Source organism: Seriola lalandi, unplaced genomic scaffold (assembly GCF_002814215.2).
Source record: "Seriola lalandi dorsalis isolate HSWRI2012SDOR001 ecotype SW California unplaced genomic scaffold, Sedor1 jcf7180002054956, whole genome shotgun sequence".
NCBI classification, from domain to species: Eukaryota; Metazoa; Chordata; class Actinopteri; order Carangiformes; family Carangidae; genus Seriola; species Seriola lalandi.
The window spans coordinates 1,318,631-1,345,867 of NW_019525507.1; the positions used below are offsets into that span (position 1 = coordinate 1,318,631).

The following is a 27,237-nucleotide window of genomic DNA, read 5'->3' on the forward strand; positions in this document are numbered from 1 at the left end:
GTCACTAAACCTATATCAACTCCATCAACCAACTCCAAAAATAATTATGTATGCTATTTGATACTAATCTATTTCACCATTAAACCGGTATAACCAATACAACCTTACAAGAATACAATACATCTTTGTGCTTGCACACAACATATAAGTTTCACTGTCTCTGTGCTAGCCCATGTCCAATAATATGGTAGACTGTATATATCAATGTTGGACAAAATTGAAAATATAGATTTCAGCACAGTGCAATCCAATAAAATATTGCCTCATACTACTAATACATGTTCCAAAAAAAACTCTGACACAGTTACTATGAAAAAATGAATACAATAGCCTTAACAGAGATTACATTTACTGCACACCTGTCTTAGTGGTTTGGTTTGGTTTTATCTTTGTTACTCTTTCTAGAGTTATTTTTGTGTACATTTTCAGTGCCATACTGAAACACAAATTAAGCTTTGGATGACATTTGTGCGACACATTATGTACTCTAAAAATTTTCCTGTCATATTGATTGGTAAACTTCTTTTAAAAGTAGTCATCAAATCATAGATTATTTCAAATTATAGATTACCCAAACATACATCTAACCCTTCTCTTCTGATATTGCATGTCATCATATGAAGGATAGGTAAATCTTTGTATTGTGCACTTAATTATAGGGGAAAGGAAATACTAAAAATTTATCTTTATATGCTCTCTGGTCTATTTTGGATTAATGAGAATGCAACATTTGTTTTCTTCTGTGGCATGAGTGGAAAATATGCATCGTCTGCATTTCCACTTGTTTTGGTGGCATAGTATGACTAGAAAATAAAGAATGAATTAATTTAGACTTAATTAATTTAGACTCACATATCCAATGTATGCATCCTAATTTGAGAAAAAAAACTGGGAAACTGTAACTGAAAAACAAGTTGTACAGCAATATTATTCATAATGATATCTCACTCACACACACACACTTTATAAAAATATTCATGCAACAGTTTATATATTATTGCCTTAACAGATTCTTGATGAAGCAAGTTGAGGTGGCAGACACAACGTGAAGGGAATGTTAGGAAACCTACAGTCATAACTGGAGGCTGTTACTTACACTACTTAGTTAATTATCCTCTTTGCACCCTGAGGTGCGAATAAGGTCATGACAAGCTTCAGCATGGTCTTTAGCGCTGCTACTGGTCCCTACTGCTGGCATTAGTATGGAAACAACTGCTCTAGGGCCTTGCTCAAGGGCAATTGAACTGCAGTGGTTTAGAAGAGTGATTATTTCATTTTTCACACGGTCACAATCTCTTGAGAATCTCCACTAAGATTCCTCTGTGGAAGATGACACTGCTGGTTAAAGTGAATCAATTACTTTTAAAATAGTACAATGGGGGTATTAATACCACAATGGACCTCAACTATAAACAAAGACAAAGCAGTCTGGCAAGAATATTTGAAAAAGGTTTTATGCCACTTATTAACAGTTCAAATTTATTGCGTGGCATGTGTTCTGAGTGAAAAATAGTTAGATGTCACTACCAATACCCAGAGCCATTAAGAATAAACAAACAGATAAAAACGATTAGCTTTAGATTTTTTTGACTGTCCTCCTCTGCAGTTTTAAAAAATGTCTCACTTGAGACAACAGAACCATAAGAACAGCACCAACATTTCACATTTATTATATGCCTTGATGTAGAAAAACTTCTGACAATCTCTGGTTGACAACAGTCGCATCATTGCAGATTAGCAATTAAAGCCCGGAGGATTTAGGAGGGTTAATGTAACGACCCCGTGCACTCACAATTAGATAATGCTGAGGCCTTTCCTATGCTGAGCAGTGTTTATCTGCAAGAAAAATCTGCCATTAGTGGTGAGGCTATATATCAAGCCAAGCTGCTTCCCTCACTCTCTGTTAAACTCTCCACTGAGTTCAGCAGCTATTCCCCAGCATTTCTGTCTAGCTTCACGGCACCCTCCATCTGAAAATAATGTTCAGAAATTTCTGTTTGACATATTTTCTCTAGAATTATAGTAATGTGGCAATTCAGAATCTACATAAAATGATACTGTTCTTGTTATTTCGACGCATGATTAATATTCTAATGACCACTTACTACCAGGGATGTGTAATCAAAAGCAACACATCTCTCAGGCTTGCCATGACTAACAATGCAGGCACATTCTGACAAGATGCTACAAAACAAAGCATACAGCGCATCACTGGGATGTAAGTAGATAAAATTTGAAACAAACAGGAAAAAAGAAAAGAACATTTGTGCACTTGTATTTTCCATATGAACCGTCTATTAATTTATACTGACTTTATCCTGTGATAGCACAATGCACATAAAGGCTTTGATTTATGAGTAAAAGAGGAGCGTGTTGTGTGTATTAAAAGGATAGAGACAGATAGAGAAGGTACAGAGGGACTGGATAGAAACCAAGGGAGCTGAAAGAGACTACACAGAGCATTTGTTTAAAGTCCTATCCTTTGCAATCTAATTGATGAGGGATTGGACCCACATATGGGTAACGTCGACTCTAGTTTCTCAGTGTACTGAAAAAACATCTTTGCACGTCAGAGGGACTTTATTGTGTTCCTTCCCATAGAAAGCATCAGACACAACCATGTTTTCTTTTCATACATGGGAACATGATAACAAGGATATGTGTGAGTCTCTCAAAGGGGGAATAAATAAATTACACACTTTGCAAGAAAATGCAGTAAGGGAATCTGTTCCAATAAAAAAAAAAAAAAAAAAAAAAAAAAAAAAGAAAACAACCCTCCAGCCATAAGGTTCAGAAAGCAAACTTCATAACCATAACAGCACAACATTCACTGATGGTTAAAAAGAAACCCAATCAGCTTATTTAGAGTCACACTTAGGACCTACACAAGGAAAGAAAAGTTTCTCAGTACCCTTACAGAAAATGTGATGGCATGCAGTGTCATGCTCCAATGCCTCGTTCCTTAGACTTGCCGACTAAAGGTCGCTCATTTAAATAAAAGTCAATAAACCACTTTTCCTAGAAAGGGCAGCCCTGTTTCTCCCACAACTTGTTTATTCCCTTGCTTCCTGCCTGACAAGGAATGACCATCCCTCTTTTCATTGATGGCTCTTGCTCCCAGTCCCACCCCACACCTGGCTGAGATTTATTACTGATGTGGAGCCCTCAATTTAATCTTTCAATGAGGACCTATCAGAAGGACATAAAAACCTTTTCAACAAGACTTATGCACCAAGCCCAACAAAGAGATTCCATTATCTGACCATATGAAATTTACCAGCCTCACTGGTGATAGCGTGTTCCACATTGTTAAATATGGTTCAATTTAAATGCTCTGGAATTTAGCTATAAAATGCTTGAAAACCTGAAGAGGCCCATATAAAAGCAGCAAACCTGTTTACACGCCATGATGATGATAGCCATTGTTGTAAAATACTTCAGTGGGACTAAGTGCAAGCCAGGAGCTAATTAACATCGTCTCTAAAAATCACATGCTTCATAACTTCATTGCTTTGCACTGTATGCAGAGGTCTATTCAGTGACCTATAGCTAAGCAAGGCTACTATATGCAGAGCCCGAGCAAAGTGCCTAACAATAATCGTGTTCCGTGACATCCATAAAGCATGTCCAATGCAGTACCTGATTACCTGACACAACAATACTGCATTCATTGAGACAGGGCACACCAGTGCATACAGTATATCAGCAAATAGATGACACTACATTCTAGTGTTAATACAGATGTTTTATGAATGGAATTATACACAGAGATATGCATATATGTTTGAATGTAAATAAAGAAACTGTAGTAAATGAGCAGCTTTTGTAAAACGTGTATAAAACACTCTCCTTTAAATGTTCATACATGATCTTATCCCGAAATTCATTTAGAAATGTGTTGCCTAACTAATTCACTGTCAAGTGCGAAGTAATTTGAAGGGATTGCACTCCTGAAGATTATGCATGAGGTGTGCCAGTGATTCAGTCGCTTGTTAGAACATATTAAGAGGTTGAAGGCATTTACAGTTGTAATGTATTTTGATGATGAATGTTGCAAGAAATTCTGAAAAGAACATCTGAAATAAAAGCTAATGATGTCATTCATCTGACCTGCCAAAGTAATATATTTCATATATTTTGTCCTCATGGGTAATGGACTTTTCTCCTGAATTGCCTGGATCATATTTCCAAATGGCGTGCTAATGTCCCAATCGGTATCACTTACAACCATGGTCAACATTTTCCATTTGAATCTTGACATTGATGGGGAATACTGTTGTGATTCTGGGTAGAAAATTGCATTCTGTATGTTGTATCAATATCACTGTATTGTTTAATCAAGTGTGATATGAGAAAAGGGAATCAAGCCTTAACCCCAGTCTCTAAGATCAATAACAATCATGTACATTAATGTGATATGTCAAAAATCATTCTTACACTATGTTATTTGCCATGCAAAACATAACATGAAAACACGTATTTTACATAACTTTTATTAACAAAGCTGCTACATAGTGAATCTCAGTAGTTCGCACAATCATTGACCTAAGTAACAGTTGTATCAACCAGAGTGAATGTAGTTGTTTGGTTCTCATGAATGCCTGTTTACGACTGCAAGTGAGAGGTACGGAGCACTGCACTCGGGGCACTGCACTATTACAGCTCTGGAGGTGAATATAACTCAATGGCTTCTATTTGTTGTCACAAACCCAAGGCTATATCTGTCAATCTATTCCATTTTGTCCTTTCTCCGTCTTCTCATGGTTCATCTCTCGCTTTCTCTTATTTGGACACACACACACATACACACTAGGACTGAACAATTAATCAAAATATTATGAAAATCGCAATATGGCCAAGCACAATATCCAAATCACAGGAGCTGCAACGTTTTGATAAAAAGGTAAAATGTGTCACAACTTACCATTGTAACTCAAGCATTGTGGTGCTACTGAGACGCCCCGGCCTACAAATCATATTCTCCAGATGTAAGGGAACATGCTTGTTTGATACAGACCCCATCCAAAGTCACATCATCAAAATTTACCTTTTCCACTACAATTGTGACTTTTTAATCGCAAAATAATTACAATATGATTTTTTTGCATATCATTCAGCCCTAAGACACACACACATACATCGCTTCAGTAGTCTCCTGAGTGTATGTGTGCATTTTTACCTCCATCCCTATTACCTGACTGAAGCGTGACACAACGCAGATAGCAAGCTCCGAGCTGTCAGCAGCAAAGAAATGGCTCGCAAGCCAATATCGATCAGCTATAATAAGCTTGCAGCATTTGACAGTGTTTTCTTTCCATCAGCAACTCACCAGTACACTGACTACCTCCCAAAACCTTCACAACCAGCAGTCATGATGTGGAATGACATGGCACTGGCCTGACAATGCACAAACTTGGAGCCCCCTACAATATACCAACATGCTGCCAGTCTGTCATCACACTACTGGGTTGGTAGGACAGTGGCTGAATAGTTGTTGGATTGAAAGGTAGTTTGAGACCTAATCATGAATAGCAGCATAAAAATATATTCAAGACAGCAGTAGGCCCGGAATGCATACAAAACACAGATGGATACTGAATGGATTTAAACTAATTAACAACCACATTATGAATTCTTAGGAAAGATACAACATATATTATATTTAATATGGAGCAGAACCTATATCTACACAAAATATAATAAAGCTACAATAAGACAAGTTAGGGGGCATGTTTATATTGTAAAGCAGTAAATATCAATACCAAACACATTAAATTACTCTAACCCTTTTCAGAATGTTTACTGATTTGTAAATGTACTTGCTGGTGCAGGGTTGCTGGGCCATTCAAGGAACAATGTCGGCTTGCTATCAGCAAAGAGTTGTGGCTTCCATATGCATTCCTGAGGAGCTGCACATAATCCTGGTTGCAGAAATCCAATTACAGCATTTTCTACAGAGGTTGGTTACATTCTCCTCTGAAATCACTCAAATTAATCAATATGCGAGTTTACTGCATTGCCAAAGAGGGACCATGTGCTGCAAATCCTGTAAGTAAAAAGGGACAACCCCCCTCTCCGAGTCGAGAATTCCCTGTAAAGCACAACCACTATCCTAAGTATGTGGTTATTCCATAGCCAGTGAGATGAGCTCCCGTTTTCCCCATTTGTACCAGTAGTTGAGCAGCTTTAGTCAATAGAAGTATTTTGCACTGATGATTAATAGGAGATGAATAATGGGCTTGCCGATATTTGTTTTGACAGCACTGCTGATGCACTGCACCATGACACTGCTGACACACTAGCTGGCCATCTACATTGCCTCAACTGTTGCAGACAGGGCAAGATGGCCTAATGGTTAGAAAGAACATTGTGGAAATTATAAGTCACAGCTTTGAAACCATACAATATCTAATTTGTGTACATAAAAAGCCATACATCCTGGCAAAATGAGGTTCAGCAAGACTCTGAACTACTTCATGAAACCTGACTAATCCATTTGACAAAAGCATCAACTAACTGACTAAAATGTTTGACAATCCTTCTTGGCATCTTAAAAAAAAAAAAATAACACTGAGCAATCATCTGAGAAAATCGTGAATGCAAAACATATTTACTCCAACAGATGGTATAAGTTTGGATGGTAACAAGAATCTTATTTCAGTTCCTCACACTACCTGTTTCTTTTTATAGCTGTCATGTCTACTGGTACCCTGAGCAGAGCATCTTGCTAATTATGCTTATCATGAAAAATGGAGTGGTAAGACATCTTCACCATAATATGGGTGCATATCATCATGCTGTCTCTACAAGCCAGCTCTCAGTCACTCTGCATATACTTTATGCTAACCAGATGTATGTTTACATTTTTGAATTTACATAAGGTTATCACTAATGCCATCATTTGAATTCTGCATGCATAGACTGTTTTGTTGATTTATGTTTTATGAATTGGAAATAACTGTTACAAGAAAGGCCTTTTTTCCCTCTCTTTAGTAAAATAATTTATTTTCTTTTGGCATACTGTTAAGATGGTTGTGGCTGTGATTGTGCCTCTTGTCTACTGAGCCCAATGGGTGTTTTGTAGTTTAAAAGAAGCCTCTGCCTCCCTATTAACAAATCTTTTTTATATAATTGATTACCATTGTTAGAGTAATGGAATTTTTAATTAATATCAGTCAACTTGCATTTATAATTAATGATGCTATGTGCCTATTCTTTTTACATTTGCATTTCATCTTTAATTGTGCACTTCTGAATCGACTTGCAGGTGCCCCTCCTGGGTGCTTGCATTGAATATACTGCAACTGTGGAAAAATATGCCATTCTTTTCTTATTCTTGTCAGTCAGAGGACAGCCAAATGTAAACTCCCCATTAATTCTGAATACAAAGTGATCATCATTCAGTACACAAAATATGATTCTGCCCACAGTGCAGAGATACTAAAGGTCCATCCAGCTTCAGTCAAGAAAAGTACTGTGTTGCCTCGACAGCCTGCCGAATATCAATATAGTAATTATTATCTATATAATAATAACAAATGCATTTGTGCAGTGTAGTATAAGATGGAAGCCGGCAACAGCTTAGGATAACGCCAAATTTCTGTCTAGAAGATGTTGATTCAGCACTAAAAAGGTATAGACCTCACTGAAAGGTGCTTGTTATTTTGTCCACCAGGAGTGACTGACAAATTAAGAGGAACAGCTTGTAATATAATGTACTTACAATCACAAACTGCATATCATGAAAAATTCTCAACAAAAATGGGACACTATATTTTCACAACAGTGTTTATTACTGACAATCCGTGTTGGATTGCATAAGACTGGACTCAGGTGTTTATGTTGTTGTGTGGACCCCACTATGTTTTCCATCAGCAATGTGTTTTTGTTGGTTGGGTCTAACTAGTAAGAGATTGAGGACCCTGTTATGACTACACTGTTGCAACAGTCCATCTTCCACTCTGATCTCTGCAGTACGCCACAAGCAAAAGGAGTAACTTTCACCATGCCTAATAATGACATTGCTGTTTATTGGTATTGACAATTCATCTGTCTAATGGGACAAAACAGTTTGAACAAGTCTGCAACACTAAGATCTTGAGATAATCTAGCACAATGAGGTCGCATATAATGTGAATGGATTGCAAAAGATTACAGGATTACTAAACTATAGAAAACAAGATGGATAATAAATAAACAATTATGCAAAACAGTTACTCTGGCAGGATTCCCTGCAGTCTGACTAAAACACAGGGTACCAGAATACACAGTGTTTTATTAAAGACTGGCAAACCTGGAAACACAAGTTTCTGGGGAGCACCCGAGGGCAACAAGACTCTTAAACCATACTGCTGAGAGCTAAAAAGAGCCACAAGAAACAGCTCCCTTTCATTTGGCTCAACTTAAAATGTAATTGTTGGATGATTCTATTTTGTTTAGATTATATAGGCTTATAGCTATAAAAGAAACAAAGACCCATACCCATAGAGTAAGTTTAGGTTTAAACTCATAAGGCTGGTGATTTAGTGCTAATCATCATTGTTCTGCAGCCTAACCTACGGATATGCCAGTTAAATACCATTTCAAACAATCACACAATGATATATAACTATAATCATCACTGCTCAAATAAGTGCTTCCCAATTTTTCTGATGGCAGCACTTCAATTAGAGAGGAGGCTCTCTGCTCAGTTCATTTTACACGAAACTGTAACCATTTTCCAAAACAATCACATACAAAAACCACAAAATGTAACCAATCATTGCCAACAACACTGTCACAGGTCAACAAAAGCATGACAGGCATCCATGCATATGGACATGGACACATACACACAGGCAAGTACAGTGACCATGATAATGGCACAAACCTAAGCAGCATAGAAAGGAACAGAACAGAATAGAGATAATAGAATTGTACTTGTAGGTAGACAGCAGACATGTCAGAAGCATGTTGCTGATAAATCCAGCCCTCAGCAAAACCATCACCCATTTCCAACCCCAAGTTAAAATCCCTACACTACAGCAACTACATTTCACACATCAACAAGTATAATCCAAACAAAAATCACTGAATAGTTTTTACAGCTAGTTAGCTGTTTAAACCCATAAGGTTGAAAACAAAACAATGCAGCTTTTATGCTAATTAATAACAAATGAGCCGTGTTTATATTTAGGGTTTACATGACATGTCTCACAATGTTAAATTATTACAACCATTATAGCTAAAAATACTCCCCCAATTTGTCTCATGGCATAGTATAACACATAAATGTCCATAATTCCCTAAAAATCAACCATCACCAACACCCCCACTCTAGGTGAGACAAAACCATGACAGGCATGCTCACAGGCAAGTGTGTGGTACAGCGACCAACACCAGTATGTAGTTTTAAGGCACGGCGGCCAAGCAGCACAGCACAAAACAGAAAAGAACAAAATAATGTCCTACCTTTTGAAGTCAGAATGCCTCCGAAGTGTGTGAAATCATCTGCCATCTGGTCGATCATTCCATCTGTCTGTAAAACCCTCAAGATATCCTTCTTACATGCACACTAGTATGTACATGCATATGTATTTTTGTTTGTTTTTTTGTGTCAAAATACATGTGTTACAACATGTTATGAAAAATGTTTGGTTCTGTAAGGAGAAATCATACATTGCAATACAAGATTTGAGAACAGAAAACCAGATTCAAGCGCTGATATTCACAAGTTCACATCTTTTTCAATTCAATACCAAACAAATGTATGTGCACACACATGCACAGCAGCAAATGAACAGCACAGCAGCAGAAAACACAATAGAATGTCATTTCAATACCAAATACAAGCCTGTGTATATGTGTACCCCCACACATGAGACTGGGCAATATCTTTTTAATGAATTTCCAAATATCAATTATTATGATTTTTTTCCCCCAATTTAGATCATAATATGTCAAGTGTAAACAAAGAATATGGTACATACACATATATACACACATGGTCCATATGGTGGTATTGGTATATATAATGTACCAAAATTTATGTTGAATGCAATAAAATAGTTCCACTGCTCTGCATTAAAGGTAGAGGCAAAAAAATCAAAAACATGAACAGTAAAAACTAATTTTTTGAGTTTCTATTCAACGTTAATTTAAAATAATTCTTTGATTTGGAACACGATATGGACATAGAATTTCATTGGAATTAAATAAATTGTAATGATTATTGCCCAGCCCTATTGCACTCTCACGCAAAAATTGCAACAGGCAAAATAATCAATGGCACGGCGGCCTTTCAACAAGCAAGACAAAATAAAAGCAGAAAAGGGCAAAGCGGTTTCCCAGCGACACTTAATAGGATAAAATATATTATTGTCCTACTTTTCGTAGTCACAGGTAACCCGGGTGCGTTGACAACCCGTCCACGACACCATTGCTGTCCATACCCCTTCTATTTGCATCGGGAAAACTTCTGACATTGTCCACCGAAGTTCAGCTCCCCTGTCAAGTCCTTTCGACGTTCAGCTGGAGAAGAAGCCATTTTGTTCAAGGTATCCGGGTTTTCGACACACAACAGTCCACGTTTAAGTTATTTGTCGTGGTTAATTTGACATGTCGCAGCGTACAGCACTACATGTAATACTTTGATAGCTCCCATTTCCAAAGCGGTCGAAACTCCGCTTCCAGCTGCTTGGCTTTTTGCTACAAGTCTTCTAGGGGGGACTTCCTCTTCTTTCTTTTTTTAAAATACTTCAAAGAAAGTCATAAAGGTTTGCATTTGAGTAACTGTACCTCCAAAGCTCTTCAAAACGTCGTCCAAGGCTGTGTATTTTTATCCAGCTAGCATTAATTAACTGATTATCTTCTCTTGCTAACACCTGCGGCTGTTCTCGGTATGGCTTTTGGCTAGCTGCCAACGTCCACTTGCGTAATTAAAATACTTTTTTTGTTTAAATGTAGTCTATTCAACCAAGAAACTTTGCAGCCTAAAAATACACGGAGCCGTTCCTGAGTACTGTTTGTTTAAGCTTGTTTTGGCGAAGTTGAGACTCTGAGTGGGTCCACTCATTTCAGTTTTTCTCCCGGAACTCTACCGTGTGCGAAACATGATGGCTGCTAAGTTTAGTTCCAATTTACCGCAAGGGCGATAATATCCGTCCTCGTGCCCTCATGCCCTTGTGCCCTCGTTTTCTTCTTGTAGGAGACAAAGTGTTCCACAGCTCACCTGTAACCCCATGTCATTGCACAGATGGGAGGATAAAAAGGTGCTATATGGTCCTACAAATTGTAGCTGATATGTAAATTTAAAGTGCAATTTAAAATCAGCTTTGACTTTCTGTTTGTTTTTTCACAAAGCTATACTAAAGACAGGCTGTAATAAAAAAAAAAAAAAGAAATTTGCCCAAAGCATTTTTCATTGTTTTAATTAGGGACACATGAAAAAAAAAAACAGTATTGCAAATTAATTATCATTAAAAAAAAAAATTAAAAATGAGGTGTCCTGCTGGAGAAAATGAAACAAGTCAAGCAAGATGGAGATGAAGGTTTCTGATGCCTGACTGATATTGTTGATTCACTGTGTGTCTCTTGAAGCTCTTGAAGCATGTTTACTTATTTAGGTTTCCATTTCCAAAGTTTTCTGTGATTGACTGTGAGGGATGATCAATTTCAACTTTAGTTGACCCGTTATTCCCTTGCTCAAGACTAGAAGAGCCTCTTTCATTACATCATGAACTAAAAGAAATCTAAAGGGGGAAAGTTTTCTGTCAATCAATTTAAAAGTTTGATCCACAGCATTTTGGATATCTAGTCTGCATTTCTATACATCATAATGGACCAACAGGGCCTGTCCCATGTCAAAGGCTCCTCCAACTAATAATATGCATGGTTGGCACTACATATAATGACCTTCAACTGTGAAAATATAAATTCATCACCTGATTCACCAAATTTTTTGACATCACTCAAAAAGTAAGCATATTGCTTTACCTGTCTGAACTTAATAATTACTTACCAACACCACCACTGAATGTACCCAGCACTTTTTTTATTTCTGGGTAAGGATAAATAGAGAGTTCAGTTTGAAATCTACTTTGTTTCATTGTCAGATTGTCTAGCTTGTGGAGGAGGCGCATGTTGTTGACATTATTCATTCAGACAATATATAATCTACATTTCAGATTTTCTGCTCATTGCAGAAAATGTGATGTGATCTAGTTGTCATAGCAAGGGTCACGTCCTAAAAATAATTCATTCATTTGAATAGCAATGAATAATGCACCATGGGTGAGAGCATTATAATGCCATGCTATGTTTGTATGAACAGGGCAATTTGCACTGAATCACCAATCACGCCTAGTGTGTTTGTGCTTGCATCTGCTCGTCTTGCGTTGTTTTGAACCGCAACCTACAGAGAATTTATAGCTGCATCTCAAATTTACTCTCTTCTCCTTGGCTGGAGGTTCACTGGAAAATTGGCTACGTGCAAATGGCTTCTTGATGTTTGCAAGTGGGGTAGAGAGAGACTTAATTACTCATAAAAAGTCAGTGTTAGTGTGTTAATCCATTCAGTCATTCACTGCTGCACAAATAAGAAAGTGATTACAGGATTGTAATCAGTATTCAGTCCGATGACACCAGTTGGAAAAGGCTAGTTCACCCATCTGAAAGCAGCCAAATAAATAACCAAAGTCCATTTCGTTATAGCAATGTTTGAAATGGGCCCCATGCTCAATTGTAAAGTGTAGAATTAGGGGTATGTCAATGCAATTAATCCATATTGCCCCAAACTAGCAGGTTGACTGCTGTGTTGGTGGAAAGTCCATGCTATTGATAAAAAGGCAAAAATCGATGTCCGTACTGTATATGGTGATGATCACATTGCATTAGAGTCCTTAAATATTTAAAATGCTTTGAACAGTATAACTGATCTCTGCAGGGAGGTAAACATAACTATGTCAATAGGCTTTGTGCCAAAAGCCTCAAATGTGTTTGTCTTGTACAAAGACAGCTGCAGTGGCCCTGGATCTATATTAACAAAGATGTTCTCTGACTGGAGTAGTAGTATTTTGTGTGTGTTTAACTGTGCTGAGAGTCATCTGGTCACAGGCCTCCGCTGTCAGGTGAAAGTATTAAAAAGTGTTTCTGTGGAAACTGAGTATTTACCTCTAGTTGTCACACTCTGATCTTTGCCACTATGAGAAAAACTCCTATCTCCTATTACACATAGCTGAAGGTTTTTGAGTCATGCTTGAATAGAAAAGATTCTGAGATGTTGAAGAGTTATCACTGCAGCATAATTGCACTGAGAGAATACATTATTTATGAGAGATTTAGCCTCATTAATCTGTGAAACGTTCTGAAAGTACGATCATTTTATTTTTCTCATGACTTAGTGTTTTGCACATCTTTGCGGAGACATGAATTTGCTCTTTGATGCACAGTCAGTTTCCTTGACTGTCTTTGTGAAATAGTGTTCTTTGACAGCTCTTCCCCAGTGCTTTCAATGAATCATTATCTGTGCCAAAGTTTGCACTCAACCTGTCTTTTTCCTATTTTGTCTTGCAGCTGCACACTGACCTCGATAAGGGGGACAGTGCGGTGAAGTACACTCTCTCGGGGGATGGGGCTGGCTCCATTTTCACAATTGACCAAACAACGGGGGACATCCATGCCTTAAGGAGTCTTGACAGGGAGGAGAAGCCTTACTACACCCTGCGCGCCCAAGCTGTTGACATCAACACCAATAGGCCCCTGGAGCCTGAATCTGAATTTGTAATCAAGGTTCAAGACATCAACGACAATGAACCAAAGTTCCTGGAGGGACCATATACGGCCAGCGTGCCTGAGATGTCACCAGTAGGCAAGTGGCCATCTGAAGTGATTTGTTTTGCCCAGTAAAGATTCAGAAGCCAGTGCTTTCACTAATGAATTGGAATTATTTGCAGTAAAAGCTCTGTTTTCGCCTCCTTAACCAAAGAAGACAAAAGCAGAGTTTCAGGAGCATCACAGGTACAACCAGGGGGCAAAGCTGCTCCTTCCAACCCATTTTGACATGACAGAGATCCAGTTATTCTTGGTGTACCCCGAGTATATTTCACAGCTCTGTCTTTATACCCCACCCTCCCCAGGGAGAACAGATCAAGGTAATTCGTGAGAGAATGGTTTCTCTTGTTGTGAATGGCAATGAAGCTCTAAAAACTTTTTAAAAAATCAGCAGTCTCTAGAGTACAAGTAGAAAGTAGGAACAACACAGCCCATCCCCCATGTGAGCACTTGACATCATAAACTACAACACAAACTGTTTCAGTGGAATCAGAGACGCAGAACAAAGATTAACTTTAAACACCCACAGATGATCAGTTAGGTTGCTTGGCAGATAAATAATTAGTTTTGTTTAAGATCACTTGAACATTCTTGTAATTTTTCACGTGAATTTACCTATTTCAAAATGTTATATTCCTGTGATTTAAGATACATACTTTCGCTTTTATTATTATTCAATTTGATGCTGAACAGTCTACAAAAGTAATTTTAGACCATCCTTTTCATGTTTAGTTACAATAATTATGTGTGTCACTTCCATAAAGTTGTTGGACACAAATTATTAAAGAACAGTAAAAATCAAAACACCGGAGGCATGAAATGTCATGACTTTTGGTGCCTAGTATGAGTCACGCCCCAAAAACTCTACATTTCCCATGATGCAACTGGATATGATAGACAACAGGCTGCATAAATGCCCACATCTTTACAACTCCAGGCTCCAACTCTGTAACACCAGTTTTCTGTGATGAATTCAAAGCCTTAAGCCCACTAGGATACATTAGACAACTGTTTTCACAGGCTGAGTAGTACTCCTTGTGATAAGCAAAGTTAACTTCATGTGTCTGCTTCTTTTAATAACAAGGGATTAAATTAATCACACACGATTACTTATGGAAATTATTCATGAAAATAATTCTAGCCAAAATATGATTGCTTTTTAGGAGGATGCTAAATATGAATGTACAGTGTTTTGTTTTTTGATATTTGTTAAACAACTATTAGTGCGGAAAAAAACATTAAAGAGTATCTAACGAAACTTCTACATTTAAAACAAAGTGATCAAGGTGCGAGAAATCAAGCAGAATCACAAAATGTGCACTAACAGGAAAATGAACAATTCTGATTAGAAAACAAGACTAAATGAGTTGTGGGTTTAGACTTAACCTTCACTGATGCACGTTACAGCAGATACCATAAAAATTATAAGGAACTCTGATAATTGTCTCCAAATTATGCAGAATGACGCCGCTAATGGAAATATCTTTGTTGACAATTCATTTGTGAGTTTTCAACATCCCCACACAGTTTGTGTAAAAAGTTATCTTTACAGCCAGCGCAAAAAAGAACATGCCACGGGAGAGGCAGCCATTGTATAAACATTAAACCAACTAAAGTCTTTATCAATATTTATACCAGCGAGACTTGTGTGATCAATGGGTTCATTAACTATTACACCCCTCTTGTTGTCTTTGACTACAACGTCCCTGTGGATGTTTCTGTGTTAGCGGGGGTAAAACAAAAATGAAAAGAGAGAGTTGCTGAACATAAATATGCAATAATGGTTGGTAATGAAGACTAATCTATGGCCAAACATTAAAAAATTACTGGTGGCATAATCCAGAGACTCCCCTGGAGTTGTTAGCAACAAGCTTATCCCTGATTGATATAGAAAGAGTGACAAAATAAAAAAAAATACTGAAGAGAGTTACCTGAGAGGAATTTGTTCATTTCACTCTTTGTCTACAAACTTGCATTTTCATTTATTAATACCATATTTTCCCTCTTTTACATATACCTCTGCAGAAGTCCTTTCCCAATCAGATGAGTCCTATTATTGCAACATTGCAATTATTCTATCTTTATCTTCATATTTAGATATAAAATGTGTTTTGTATTTCAACTGTAGTCAGAAAAATAAGTGTACATTGTGTTAGGTTGATTGGCTTCCTCTGGATTGTATTGTAACATTAATAAACTGTCAAATGTTGTAATGTAAAGAATATTCAATGAAGCCAGACATATAATCTACACTTTGCAAAACTACTGTCTGCATTTTCCTCCTGTGTTTATCAGCAGTGACCTCTGAAGACATTCCTTCCAGCTAGCCCTTACTCACACACCTGAATTACCATAATTAAACGAACACAATTTATATTAATATATTTTTCAACTTGTTTATAATCTCATGCTGAAGTAGAGGCTGTCACCTCTGTTGCCAGGGAATGTGTAGGTGTCAGCCGGGCATGAAGGCTTTTAAACTTGCACTACATCTGAGCTCTTACTGCTGTGGATTTTCTCCCCTTGGCTGAACTGAAAATACGTGTTAATGTATTATCTCATCTATTGTATATTCGTGTTGAACACAATGCAGTCCTTCTCTGGTATGTCTAATCAGGAATGTGTGGCTTTGTTAGGGAGGATTGAGACACTAATCTCTCTCACCTAATGTTTTAATTCCATTGTTACCATCTGCTCAGACTGCAAAGCCTATTTGATATACAGCAAGTTCTTTACAGGCGACTGGGAGCTTAACCGAATCTAAAATGACCATGTAAATGCCATCCCTGTGGTCAGTGTCTCCTGTTCATAGTGAGAATTCCACAAATCCTACATTTTACACAGCATGTGTTTAAGCCAGTCAGATGTGGGCATGTGATTGATCCATGGACATATGCACACAGAGCTGTCTGCCTGTGAAGGCATCCATGTCAACCTGCCTGCAAGGATTCTTTCTAAAGAATCTGCCCATCTGCCCACACACCAGGCTTGTTTGTGTCTTACAGTTATAAAATAGTCAAGCTGACAAGACGTTTTTTGGTCAGATACTCAAACTGGAAACTTTTGATTAAATCTGTTGGACATAAATAGATGGTAAATAAGGACTGTGTTATTCGAATGGTGTTTTCAATGCCAGCTAGTTAAGGGAGATGAGCTTAACCTCCAGCAAGTAATTATTTTGTCACTGTTACTGCAGGAGTTTGGAAGACTGCCATCTTAATACTATTCTTCCCATGGACCTTTGTTTTCTTAATGGTAACATAGTTTAATGAATGTTTGCACAAGAGCATTTTTACCCTTGTGTTTGCTTCTTTTTTTAAAATAATAGCCACTTAGTGCTGCTACAAATGTGCAAATCAAAACATACAACAGCAAAATTGAACAACTTCCCAAAACACTCAGTCTCCTCTGCACTCCTCTCCATTGCACTCTATCAGGGACTTTGACTGTTCAGTGTCAACTTTGGCGTTCTCAGTTGTGATTCATCATTCATTAGTGTCAGGTGGGTTCATTCAGGAATCTGATGAACCTCAAACACTTTGGATTTCAGTCCCACGGGGAAACAAATTAAGTCAATGTTAATAAGTCTACCCACTATTTTCCACAGGGACATATGTGACGCAAGTGACAGCCACAGACGCGGATGACCCTACCTATGGAAACAGTGCTAGAGTGGTCTACAGCATCCTCCATGGCCAGCCATACTTCTCTGTTGACCCTAAAACAGGTAAAATACTTATCCGTCTTTGTGTTGAGTATGTGACAAAATAGTGATTTTTGCCAATGCAACGTTCATAAACAAATTAAATTTTACTTTAAATGTGTGAGTCAGACATGTCAGGAAATAAGTGCCTCTGTTTTATGTGCACCTGGCAATTGCAGCGAGGCAATCTTGCAGTGAAATAAGGTTATCTAGGCCATTAGTCTTGAATGATATGAATGATTGAGTGTCTAAACACTGGACTAGTGGTACCATACATCAGGGCAATAAAACAGGCCCAGGAATTGACCTTTGGGACATAAAAGGACACATGCTCCCCCAAAAAATAAATATTTATTTGACAGGTATTAAATAAAGGGTCAATTCAAGCATTCACCATTATTGGTGGGTATAATGTATGATAGAGAGAGAAAGAGTCACAATATCTGTTTCAGAGAGAGCAAGATAAGAAAATCAAACATGATTTATTTCTGTTACAGTAGCTCTAAATGGGGCAGGTGCTCACTCGGTGGAATTGCAGAATGTCATCACTTTTTGCAACATATCAAAATGTTAGGTAAACCCATAAGCTGACAGTCTCAGCAACAGGAAATACACTGCTATCTCTAAACCACCAGTGACTTTCTGAACCTGTGCTGCAAGGATACTGGGTAGTCAGTGTTGTGTACAGTTAGTCAGCAAACTGCTATAGCAGGTGGCTTAACTGAATTGCAAAAAAAACAAATAACACAACAACAACTGATGCTGAAACATCAACAGTCTTAGTTATTTTTCATTTTATTTATACCTGCACTTTGCTGGATCGGGCGGATAGTGTCAGAGGCAGTAAAAAGGTTGCAGAGTGGCAGCAAGGGGGTTGTGGCACATGACTCCTCTAAATCTAAAAAACCTTCATACCACCAGCGTTTGCTGGCAGTGGGCCGCTGTTGGATTACTATGTGGTACAGTTCAAAGCATATGAAAATAGGTTCATACATATCACACGGGCAGATTCTGTGGAATCTGCTGCTGATTATGCTGCTAACAGAGCACATCCTGTGACTGTATTTCAAACTGCTGCTGGAAAAAATCTAACTGTTAAAGTAAATGTTTGCCCTGCTGGGCCTGCATCTATCTCCAAACGCACATCAACAAGTTGAACAAACACTGGGAGGGAAAAGGTGAGCAGGGGAGGGGGACGATAACAACATAGGTAATTCACCATGCATGTCACAGGAATTATCCCTGTCAGAGACAGACACCCCTCCCTCTCCAGAAAAAAATAAGACAGAAATTTCGTGTTTGATTTTGGAATCATGTATGTTAGGAGTCTGAGACATCCTCACATCCTCACCATAATAAATGGAGTAACACGAGGGATAAAGTGCAGACCCACCTATACTGCCTGCTTCCTTTTAGCCTGCCAACCTCCCACTGACCTAGCAATTAATCTGCAGTACAAACGCTCTCTGATCTCAGGGTCTCTGATCCTCAAGTGAATCATCATATGGCTTCACAAGAGTTCCCCATTGAATGTCAAGTGTCTCCAGTTTGTGAAACGACCTCTATTTCAGTCTTGGTCAGGGGCACATGTGCAGCTTCTTCCTGGGGAGCAAACTCCTTAGGTTGAAATATAGTGTGCATTTTGAAGTAAATTGTGCATTTGGCATCAAACATATTTCAGTGGATTTTATGTGTACCGCTTTTTCCCTTTTGTCTTTTTATCTCACTATCTCTGTCTCTCACTATCTCTTCTTCTTCCTCTATTTCTCAGTTTTTTATTATCTGTATTTCTCATCAATCTTACCATACACCAGGGGTTATAAAGACAGCCTTGCCCAATATGGACAGAGAGGTGAAGGAACAGTACCAGGTATTAATCCAGGCCAAGGACATGGGGGGCCAGCTAGGGGGCCTGGCCGGGACCACCACCGTCAACATCACCCTCAGCGATGTCAACGATAACCCACCCAGGTTCTCTAAAAGTGAGTGCCTTTTGTAGATTGATACACAAAACCGACTTTCTTCTTTGGAAAGGAGTAATAATGCAGATGACCTTACACAGGTTGATATATTTTATGATAACAAAATAAACACTGTGCAATTACAACAGGGCAGGGGGCATTCATCACATCTACTCTTTGTAATTGGTTTTCATTATTTGTCATTATGCTTTGTCGTAAGCAAAGGTCTGTTTATTTAGCATGATTGCATCTACAGCTACTACTCCTGGCAAATGAACCAGGATTTGTGTTATTTCACTCTAGGGGCATCTTTCTATATTTAGATCAGGCTTGAGCGTGATGGTGCTGCACCAGGGATTGAGTCAGTGTATTTAAACACTGTCTTTTATCCGGTATTTTATATAAGCTGCTAAACCAGATTAATTTGATTGTACTATTCACCAGGTCATGTAAAAAGCCAAGCTGGAATACATAACTGTATACTCATTGATCTGTAAAAGCTTTTCTACATATAGGCATAAATACTAAACTGTCTGCAAAATGTTTCCTCCTCCAAAACAGCATGTGTATGACAGGAAAGCAAAACTACTGTGCTGTACTGATGCAGTCTCTTCAGGTATTTTGAGGTGACACTGAGTGGTCTCCTCTGCATGTAAATTCAGGCAGTCAGACGGTCATGCTCCTTTGGCTGTGTGGAAAAGATGATATTTCCATAATGCTGTCACAGCACAGAGGTGTGGGCCAAGTATGGCGCCTCCTCTGCCCTGTCCCAAATCCTCTCTTTGTCTTCTTCTCTTTTCTGTCTGTAGAAGGCTTGTAGAAGGCTATGTAAAAAAATATATATTTGTTCTTGCTTTACTGCTGGACCTCATCAGATGTTTTAATGTACATATTATATTGCTGCTTGAATCCACCCCACATCTGTCGCTTCCAGAAATCTCTCTCTTCCTCCCTAGTTATTATAGATTATGCATTTGTGAAGTCAATCCCCTAAACCTCTATGATGGCACCAGAGGTGGTTGCAACTGCAAACCCTGCAGAGGTCATGAGTAATAGTGGTGTAGAGTACCTCTTTCTGGCTTTGCAGAATTATCCCATAAGCTTTTTTTACTTACTGACAATGCCATGTAGCAGCTGTTTGTGAACTACTCTTAACCTGCACCTCACTCCTTTTTGGCACTGGAGCTAACAAAAAGAAAAGTTGCAAGGATGTGAACCTTAAAGGACATTTTACAATTAATGCATGTCCTTGAGAGTACTTGTTATTTATTGAAATTATAGCACCAAAAATCATCCATATGCCTCAGCTCCCCATCTCTCAATCCTAGGATCAACACTGAGGAAAAACCTAAGATCCGCAGTAAAATTGCAGAATGACAAATGAGAAGTGCAATAACATAGACTACACATCACAGCAGCACCAGAATCTTGTGGTGTATCATGACCTCATGTATAGTACTGACTTTACTGAGCATTTAATGCAACATTTTCCAATAAACTAAGAGGGGAATTTGGGTTTGTTTCAGCACATTTATTCTGGTCCTCCACTGAGAAATAAGAAATAACCTCTCTGCCGAGCAGCATCCTTTTTCAACCTTCTGTTGCCAAGTGTGTGACACTCGGGCTTATCATAGACATTTATGTTCAAGTTCATCCATCTCCAACTTGCCATTGTGTCAAGAAGAGACGGGGTTTATATAGAGTCATTCATTCCGTTCTCTGTGGCACATTGTCTTCTCTTAGATGTATTCATTCCTTAGCTCTAGTTCAAGTGAGGATTTATTCCCCATACAAGGGCCGAATGAATCAAATTCCCCAAAATAAATCAACCTAATTTCTGTTTCTTTGTTGCAGCAGAGAAATATCTTAGGAATATGTTGAATCAAATGTGTGAATGTGTTAAGAATTTGGTTAAATAAATAAATGTAAACACAAAGCCTACCAGAGCCACACTATGATTATAAGGACTAATGGAAATTTACTCATTTAGTCATAATGGATAGTCCCCAAATGAATGTTGTAACCTTTGACACAGCACTGGCTTGTAAAGTAATGTTGAAAATTAATGTCACAATGATTTGCTGACATTTTTTCAACCATCAAGAGTGTGAAAAAGGAGGTGTAATTGCCCACGGCACCTCAATGTTGACACCAGGTGTAGATTTGTAATGCAACAGTTAAGTTTTAATGTCTCTGGCACAGAAGGATGCCATTGTTTGAACAGAGAGTGAAGGGGAACACAGAAAAGATCAATTTCTATCTCTTGTCCAGTGTAAGCCGCATTGCAAGCGATCCGCTATTTGGTGGTTTGTAGATTTCTTCCCACGTCGTCTGCGGTGATTTCTGCTGTTGGGAGTATTAAGGCCCCTGGGCTCTTGTGTTTGTTGATCTTACAGGTTTAGCCAGCCAATTATCAAAAGCAGAGCAGCCTTGATGTCCAGACACATCAAAATTGAATAATGTCATGCCTATAGCCACAGGCCTGACTTCAGACAGGGAGCATATCAGCAACTTGCCTGTGGGTGAATAAGACATCCTCGGGTGGGTGAGAGACTACATAAAAGACAGGATGTGAAGAGCTCAATGTTTCCATCCGATGTCAAGCGATGATAATGAATGACTCTGAGTTCAGTCTGATGTTTGTTTGTTCACAGGTTTCTTTCACATCAGAGTTCCTGAGTCTTCTGCAGTGGGGTCGGCTGTGGGGAGAATCAAAGCGCATGACCTGGACATCGGGAGAAATGCAGAAGTAGAGTACACTATTGTGCCAGGTGATGGAGGTGCCATGTTTGACATCACCACCAATGAACACAACCAAGAGGGGATCATCATTCTCAAAAGGGTACGGGATTTCAGAAACTAATACAAAATGTTAAAGAAATCTGCAAATTCTCATATAAAAGCTGAAAAAAATGTAAGAGCAGCAGATAATAAGCAGCCAGCAAGTAAAAGGCTCATCAAGGCCGGGGAAAAAAGAAAATGAGGGGTGTAAAATTACCTGTATGGCTCTTATGGTAAATTCACAATCATGCACATTTCCGCAACAACAACAGAGTCAGGTTATGCTCATCAGCCCCACTTTTCTGTTTTCTCCAACTGATGTTAAGCTGCTGTCAAAAAAGCTCAAGACCTCCTTTGACTTTGACTTTGACTTTTCACATGGTTTATGAAAATGGCTTTCTCTCTCACAGCGGAATAACTGAGAGCAGCAGCTTTAAGTACAGTATCATATGACTCTCTTTTTGTACTGATGGAATTTAGTGATGTGGAAATCTGGGCCAACATAATAATGAATTTATCAGAATAACAGGTAAACATAAAGTTTGCATTATTGTGAAGCAGGTGAATTAGTAATAAAAGCTGGTGTATATAATATGGTATATTTTTTTTATATAACTTTGTATATTGAGTGTTTTTTATAACATAAAACACATCATAACCTCTTGACAGCACCCTATCATGATATCAAACAATCTGACAATATGAAAAAACATATACTTAAAACGAATTCTATAGTGAGACCTAGCACAGAGTTGTCATGACAATGCCACACCTTTATAGTGCTGGTATTTTATTGGTTGAACACTGCACATTGAATCTAATGGAAATTTCTCTCTGCTTACAATGAGAAAAGATTTTGCTAGTTACAGGGGTTAGGACCAATGGGATGTAACACAAAAGAAAGAAAAAATCTTGACATACAAAAAAAAATCATACATATACTGTATGTATATATATATATATATATATATATATATATACATATATATATATATATATATATAGCCTATATATATGGCCTTACTCAGCAACGTGGAGGTGGATGTGTTGCACCTGGGATGCGGGGGTGTTGCTGCACTCCTAGCACCCCTACTTCCCACAGGTATGCGATTTTCTCTGTGTTATATTTACACCTAGAAACTCCCCAGCGGTAATATTCCACTGGTGTGACTGCTGTATATTTTGCAGTAGATTTTACATTTACATGCATTTACTTCAATAACAGAAACACCACAGGACAAAACAAATGGAGGAGATAACTTTTAAATATAGATAGAATAAGTTATATAATAAAATAAATTATGATGATAGTTTCTCATTATGCTGTACCAGCAGGTCACTTGGCAGATATGAGGGCTGAACCTATGATCCTTCAGTTGTGTAATGTTGCTCTCTAACTGTTTGTCTCATTGCTATCCATGCCTTAAAGCGCAGTTCAGAGCAAAAGCATTACTCCCTCAGAGTGCCTGTGTTATATGAAGCATTCACTCAGCGTGTCAGGGCTCATTTACTATGCCATATGTTCTTTTTTGCCACATGGATTAATACATCCAGTGCATCGTGACCCACAGCAAGAGGTCTTGGTCTTTGGTTGTACTTTCTTTGAACCACAGAGCAAAAGTATCTCATTTAATGCCAACTTTTTACCACATACAGAGCATTTGTAGAGCCGTGATATCACTCCACAAAATGGCAAGTGGCACAAAAGCGCCAGTGATATGAGAGAAATTTATTACTCCGAGGATAAACCCCTGGAGATCTATCATCTCATTTTCAAGGGGAGACCCACAACTGCTGGAGGTGAAGAAAAAGGACATTAGAGCCACAGACTAAAATTAGAGGGAGAAATAGAGTGGTCTAGTCAGTGCTATAAGTACTAATGTACTAAATAGCCAGACTATAATAAGACTTATTATGCAATCAATTATTAACTTTAGCCTATATATTAAAAAATTATAAAGCCCTCTTCCAAAATTCAGTTCATTCATACTTAAATAATATCATGACCTCATGTCCTTAGGACCTTCGGAGTGAATTAACAATTGATAGATCTTTCATTTCATTTCAAATATAGCCTACCACAGTGCAGTTTTCCTTCTAAACAATGCTATTAATAATAACCATACCAAGTTTGAACTTGGATAAGAAGACATCGAGTAATAGAGCATGAGCTTCACAACTGCGCCTGATAACGTCAGCTTTCATAATGTTTTCGTGATGTTCTGGTTTATTTAGTGAAAATCTCCCCATTAAAAGTATTCCCTCATTTGTGTACTTTCTCGGCTCTGTTGTGACACTCTCCTTAGGGTATGCCTAGTTAAAGACTTGAAGATCCATCATACCCAAACACACTAATCGAAATAATGTCATTCTTCTACTCACAAGCTCGACTGTAGAAAGCAAGAGCATGATATTATATCTCTTTAGACACTGAAAGCATTCAGCTCAATGTTAGTGGGTGGGTAATATGCATTTACGAGTGCTGCATGGGCAGGGAATGAAACGGTCTCAGTATGGTCTCATATTTCATACATACATTAAAAGGTACACCTACTTTTAAAACTGTATGACAAAAAGGGCATTCATTGAAAATATAAATGAAATCATCATTAGACTGACTCCTTGCCTAAATTTGGTCATATTAATCAGGATGTAAGTGTACTGTGTAGAGGCTCACTGATGCTTCGCTAATCTGTCTGGTATCTGACAGCATCAAGCGTCATAGGCCAGCCTGGTTAGTAGAAGTCCGTGCAATATGCAGTTTAGAAACAGTTTACAAGCTGTTACCTCTCACTGCTCAGTGTCTTGAATGTGACATGAAAAAGTTAAGAAGCATATAGTGTGAATGTTGCCCACACACAAAACTACACAGGTGCGCACAGATGCAATTTCTTGTGTAGACACATGCAGGCAAACATGCAGAAATAGAAGCTTTCAACCTGCTTTTGTGGGCTGCACGGTGGTGCAGTGGTTAGCGCTGTCGCCTCACAGCAAGAAGGTTCCGGGTTCAAGTCCCGGCTCGGCCGTGGAATCTTTCTGTGTGGAGTTTGCATGTTCTCCCCGTGCAAGTGTGGGTTCTCTCTGGGTACTCTGGCTTCACCCCACAGTCCAAAGACATGCAAAATGGGGACTAGGCTAATGGGATACTCTAAATTGACCATAGGTGTGGCTGTGAGTGTGAATGGTTGTCTGTCTCTATGTGTTTGCCCTGCGATGGACTGGCGACCTGTCCAGGGCGTACCCCGCCTCTCGCCCGAAAAGATGCTGGGATAGGCTCCAGCCCCCCCGCGACCCTACTAGAGGATAAGCGGTAGAAAATGAATGAATGAATGAACCTGCTTTTGTGTTGCTGACTCGCTCACACAAGCCCTTGCACATTGATTCCTTCATTCTTGCTGCTGCATTTCCCTCTGGCAGGATGCAGTCCACCCCTGTGGTGAGTTTAAATGCCGTTTGCTGTCAGTGCTATTGAGGTTCAATAGAAAAATAAAAGAAGTGCAGAGCAATGCTAAGATGACATAATGCTACAGTCACACAATGTCTCTGCGATACAATAAAGGAGAAAAATGTATGTGTCAGAAAGTGAAGATTTTTGTAAGCAATGCTATGATGCACCAATGAGATGGATTCCTTTTTTGGAATGAGCTCTCTGCTTATTTTCCCAAAATACTGATATGTCACAACTTTACTAACAACTCATTCTGTTGTACCAACACATCAGTAATAATTTTGTGAGAGCAAACATTATTATTAACCAATAATGGGTATCACATTTTAATTTGATCACACAGCACTACCGGTGCTTTCTGTTATATATAGGGACATATATGGTCACAAATACTTGCATTTTGAAAGACTAAGACAACAGTTATGAGTTTTATTTACCACCAAACCTCAAACTTTTGGATGACTTCCTCCAAAAACTTTGTGGCTTTAGATGCAAATTTACTTCTGGAAAATTAAAAAAAAAAAGTGGGTTTCTCATTAAATCTCGCCTTTTCCATGCAAATTCACAAAATACTTTCAAGAAGTGGCAATATATCTGTTTTTGTCACTTGTTTCATTTCAGGCAGAGAGCATATATTTCATCTGATTGCAAAAGTAATAAAAGAAAAATGTGCAGCCAATTCTATCTGGTTTTGTGCCTTTCAGGGTATTTCTGATGTAAGTGTCTAAAATGTTCTTTGGGGGAATGCAAATCTGCATTTGTTTTTATGATGTATCAGGCTGAGGTATTCGTTAACTGGTACATTTTTAGTACATGCCCCAGCACACAAGCACACAAAGGTGTGTGATCCTTTGATCCCCAAAAATATGCAGCCGAGTGAGTAATTGATTCCCTGCTCAGTGTAAGAGCCCCCTCAGTTCTCTACATGCATGTGTGTGTGAGCACCTCTGTGAGTAAATCATGAATATGTGCACGCACTGAACGTATGAATGGTGCTTATAGTCGTGGCCATATATCACTGTATAGTGACCTTCTCATTTGGCAGTAATGGAATAACAGAATGTGACAGGATGCAATTATGATGTAAATGAAGACAGTTATTTGTTTATATCATGTATACCCTCGATGGATGGCAAGGATGCATCTTTCCTCTAATTGTTTTACTTCCAGTGTTTGATATGCTGCCATAACAACAATGAAGCAGCGTGATATAGTCCCTACAGTGGGAGACTGCTGCACAAAGCCATTGTTGATGGGGGACATTCTGAGCCCCTTTAACTGACCAAGCCTCCCACAGTGTAATTTACTAAACAACATGTGATCTTACACATGTGTGATTGTGATATTGGAAGGACATGGACGGAGTGAGAAGGAGAGGAGCGACAGAACGAGACGTGCCTCGGAAAGGTGTGGGGAGTAGGTAGCTTGGAGATGAAGCCTTTATGAGTTGCTCACTGTGTTCCCAGAATACTGACCCGCCCACAGACTTGTCTTATTTCAGATTGGTAGGATATCCCCAGAGACAGGTGTGCAAA

General features: G+C 38.5%; 1 protein-coding gene across 1 annotated transcript in view; it reads left to right on the plus strand.

Moving 5' to 3' along the window:
• Positions 1-27,237, plus strand: part of LOC111645798 (cadherin-12-like) — a 91,313-nt gene that overhangs the window by 35,283 nt on the left and 28,793 nt on the right. The window contains exons 3-6 of the mRNA XM_023395109.2: positions 13,552-13,846; positions 17,417-17,536; positions 19,327-19,494; positions 22,128-22,315. Coding sequence (XP_023250877.1) covers positions 13,552-13,846; positions 17,417-17,536; positions 19,327-19,494; positions 22,128-22,315 — 771 coding nt within the window. The remainder of the gene's footprint in view (positions 1-13,551; positions 13,847-17,416; positions 17,537-19,326; positions 19,495-22,127; positions 22,316-27,237) is intronic.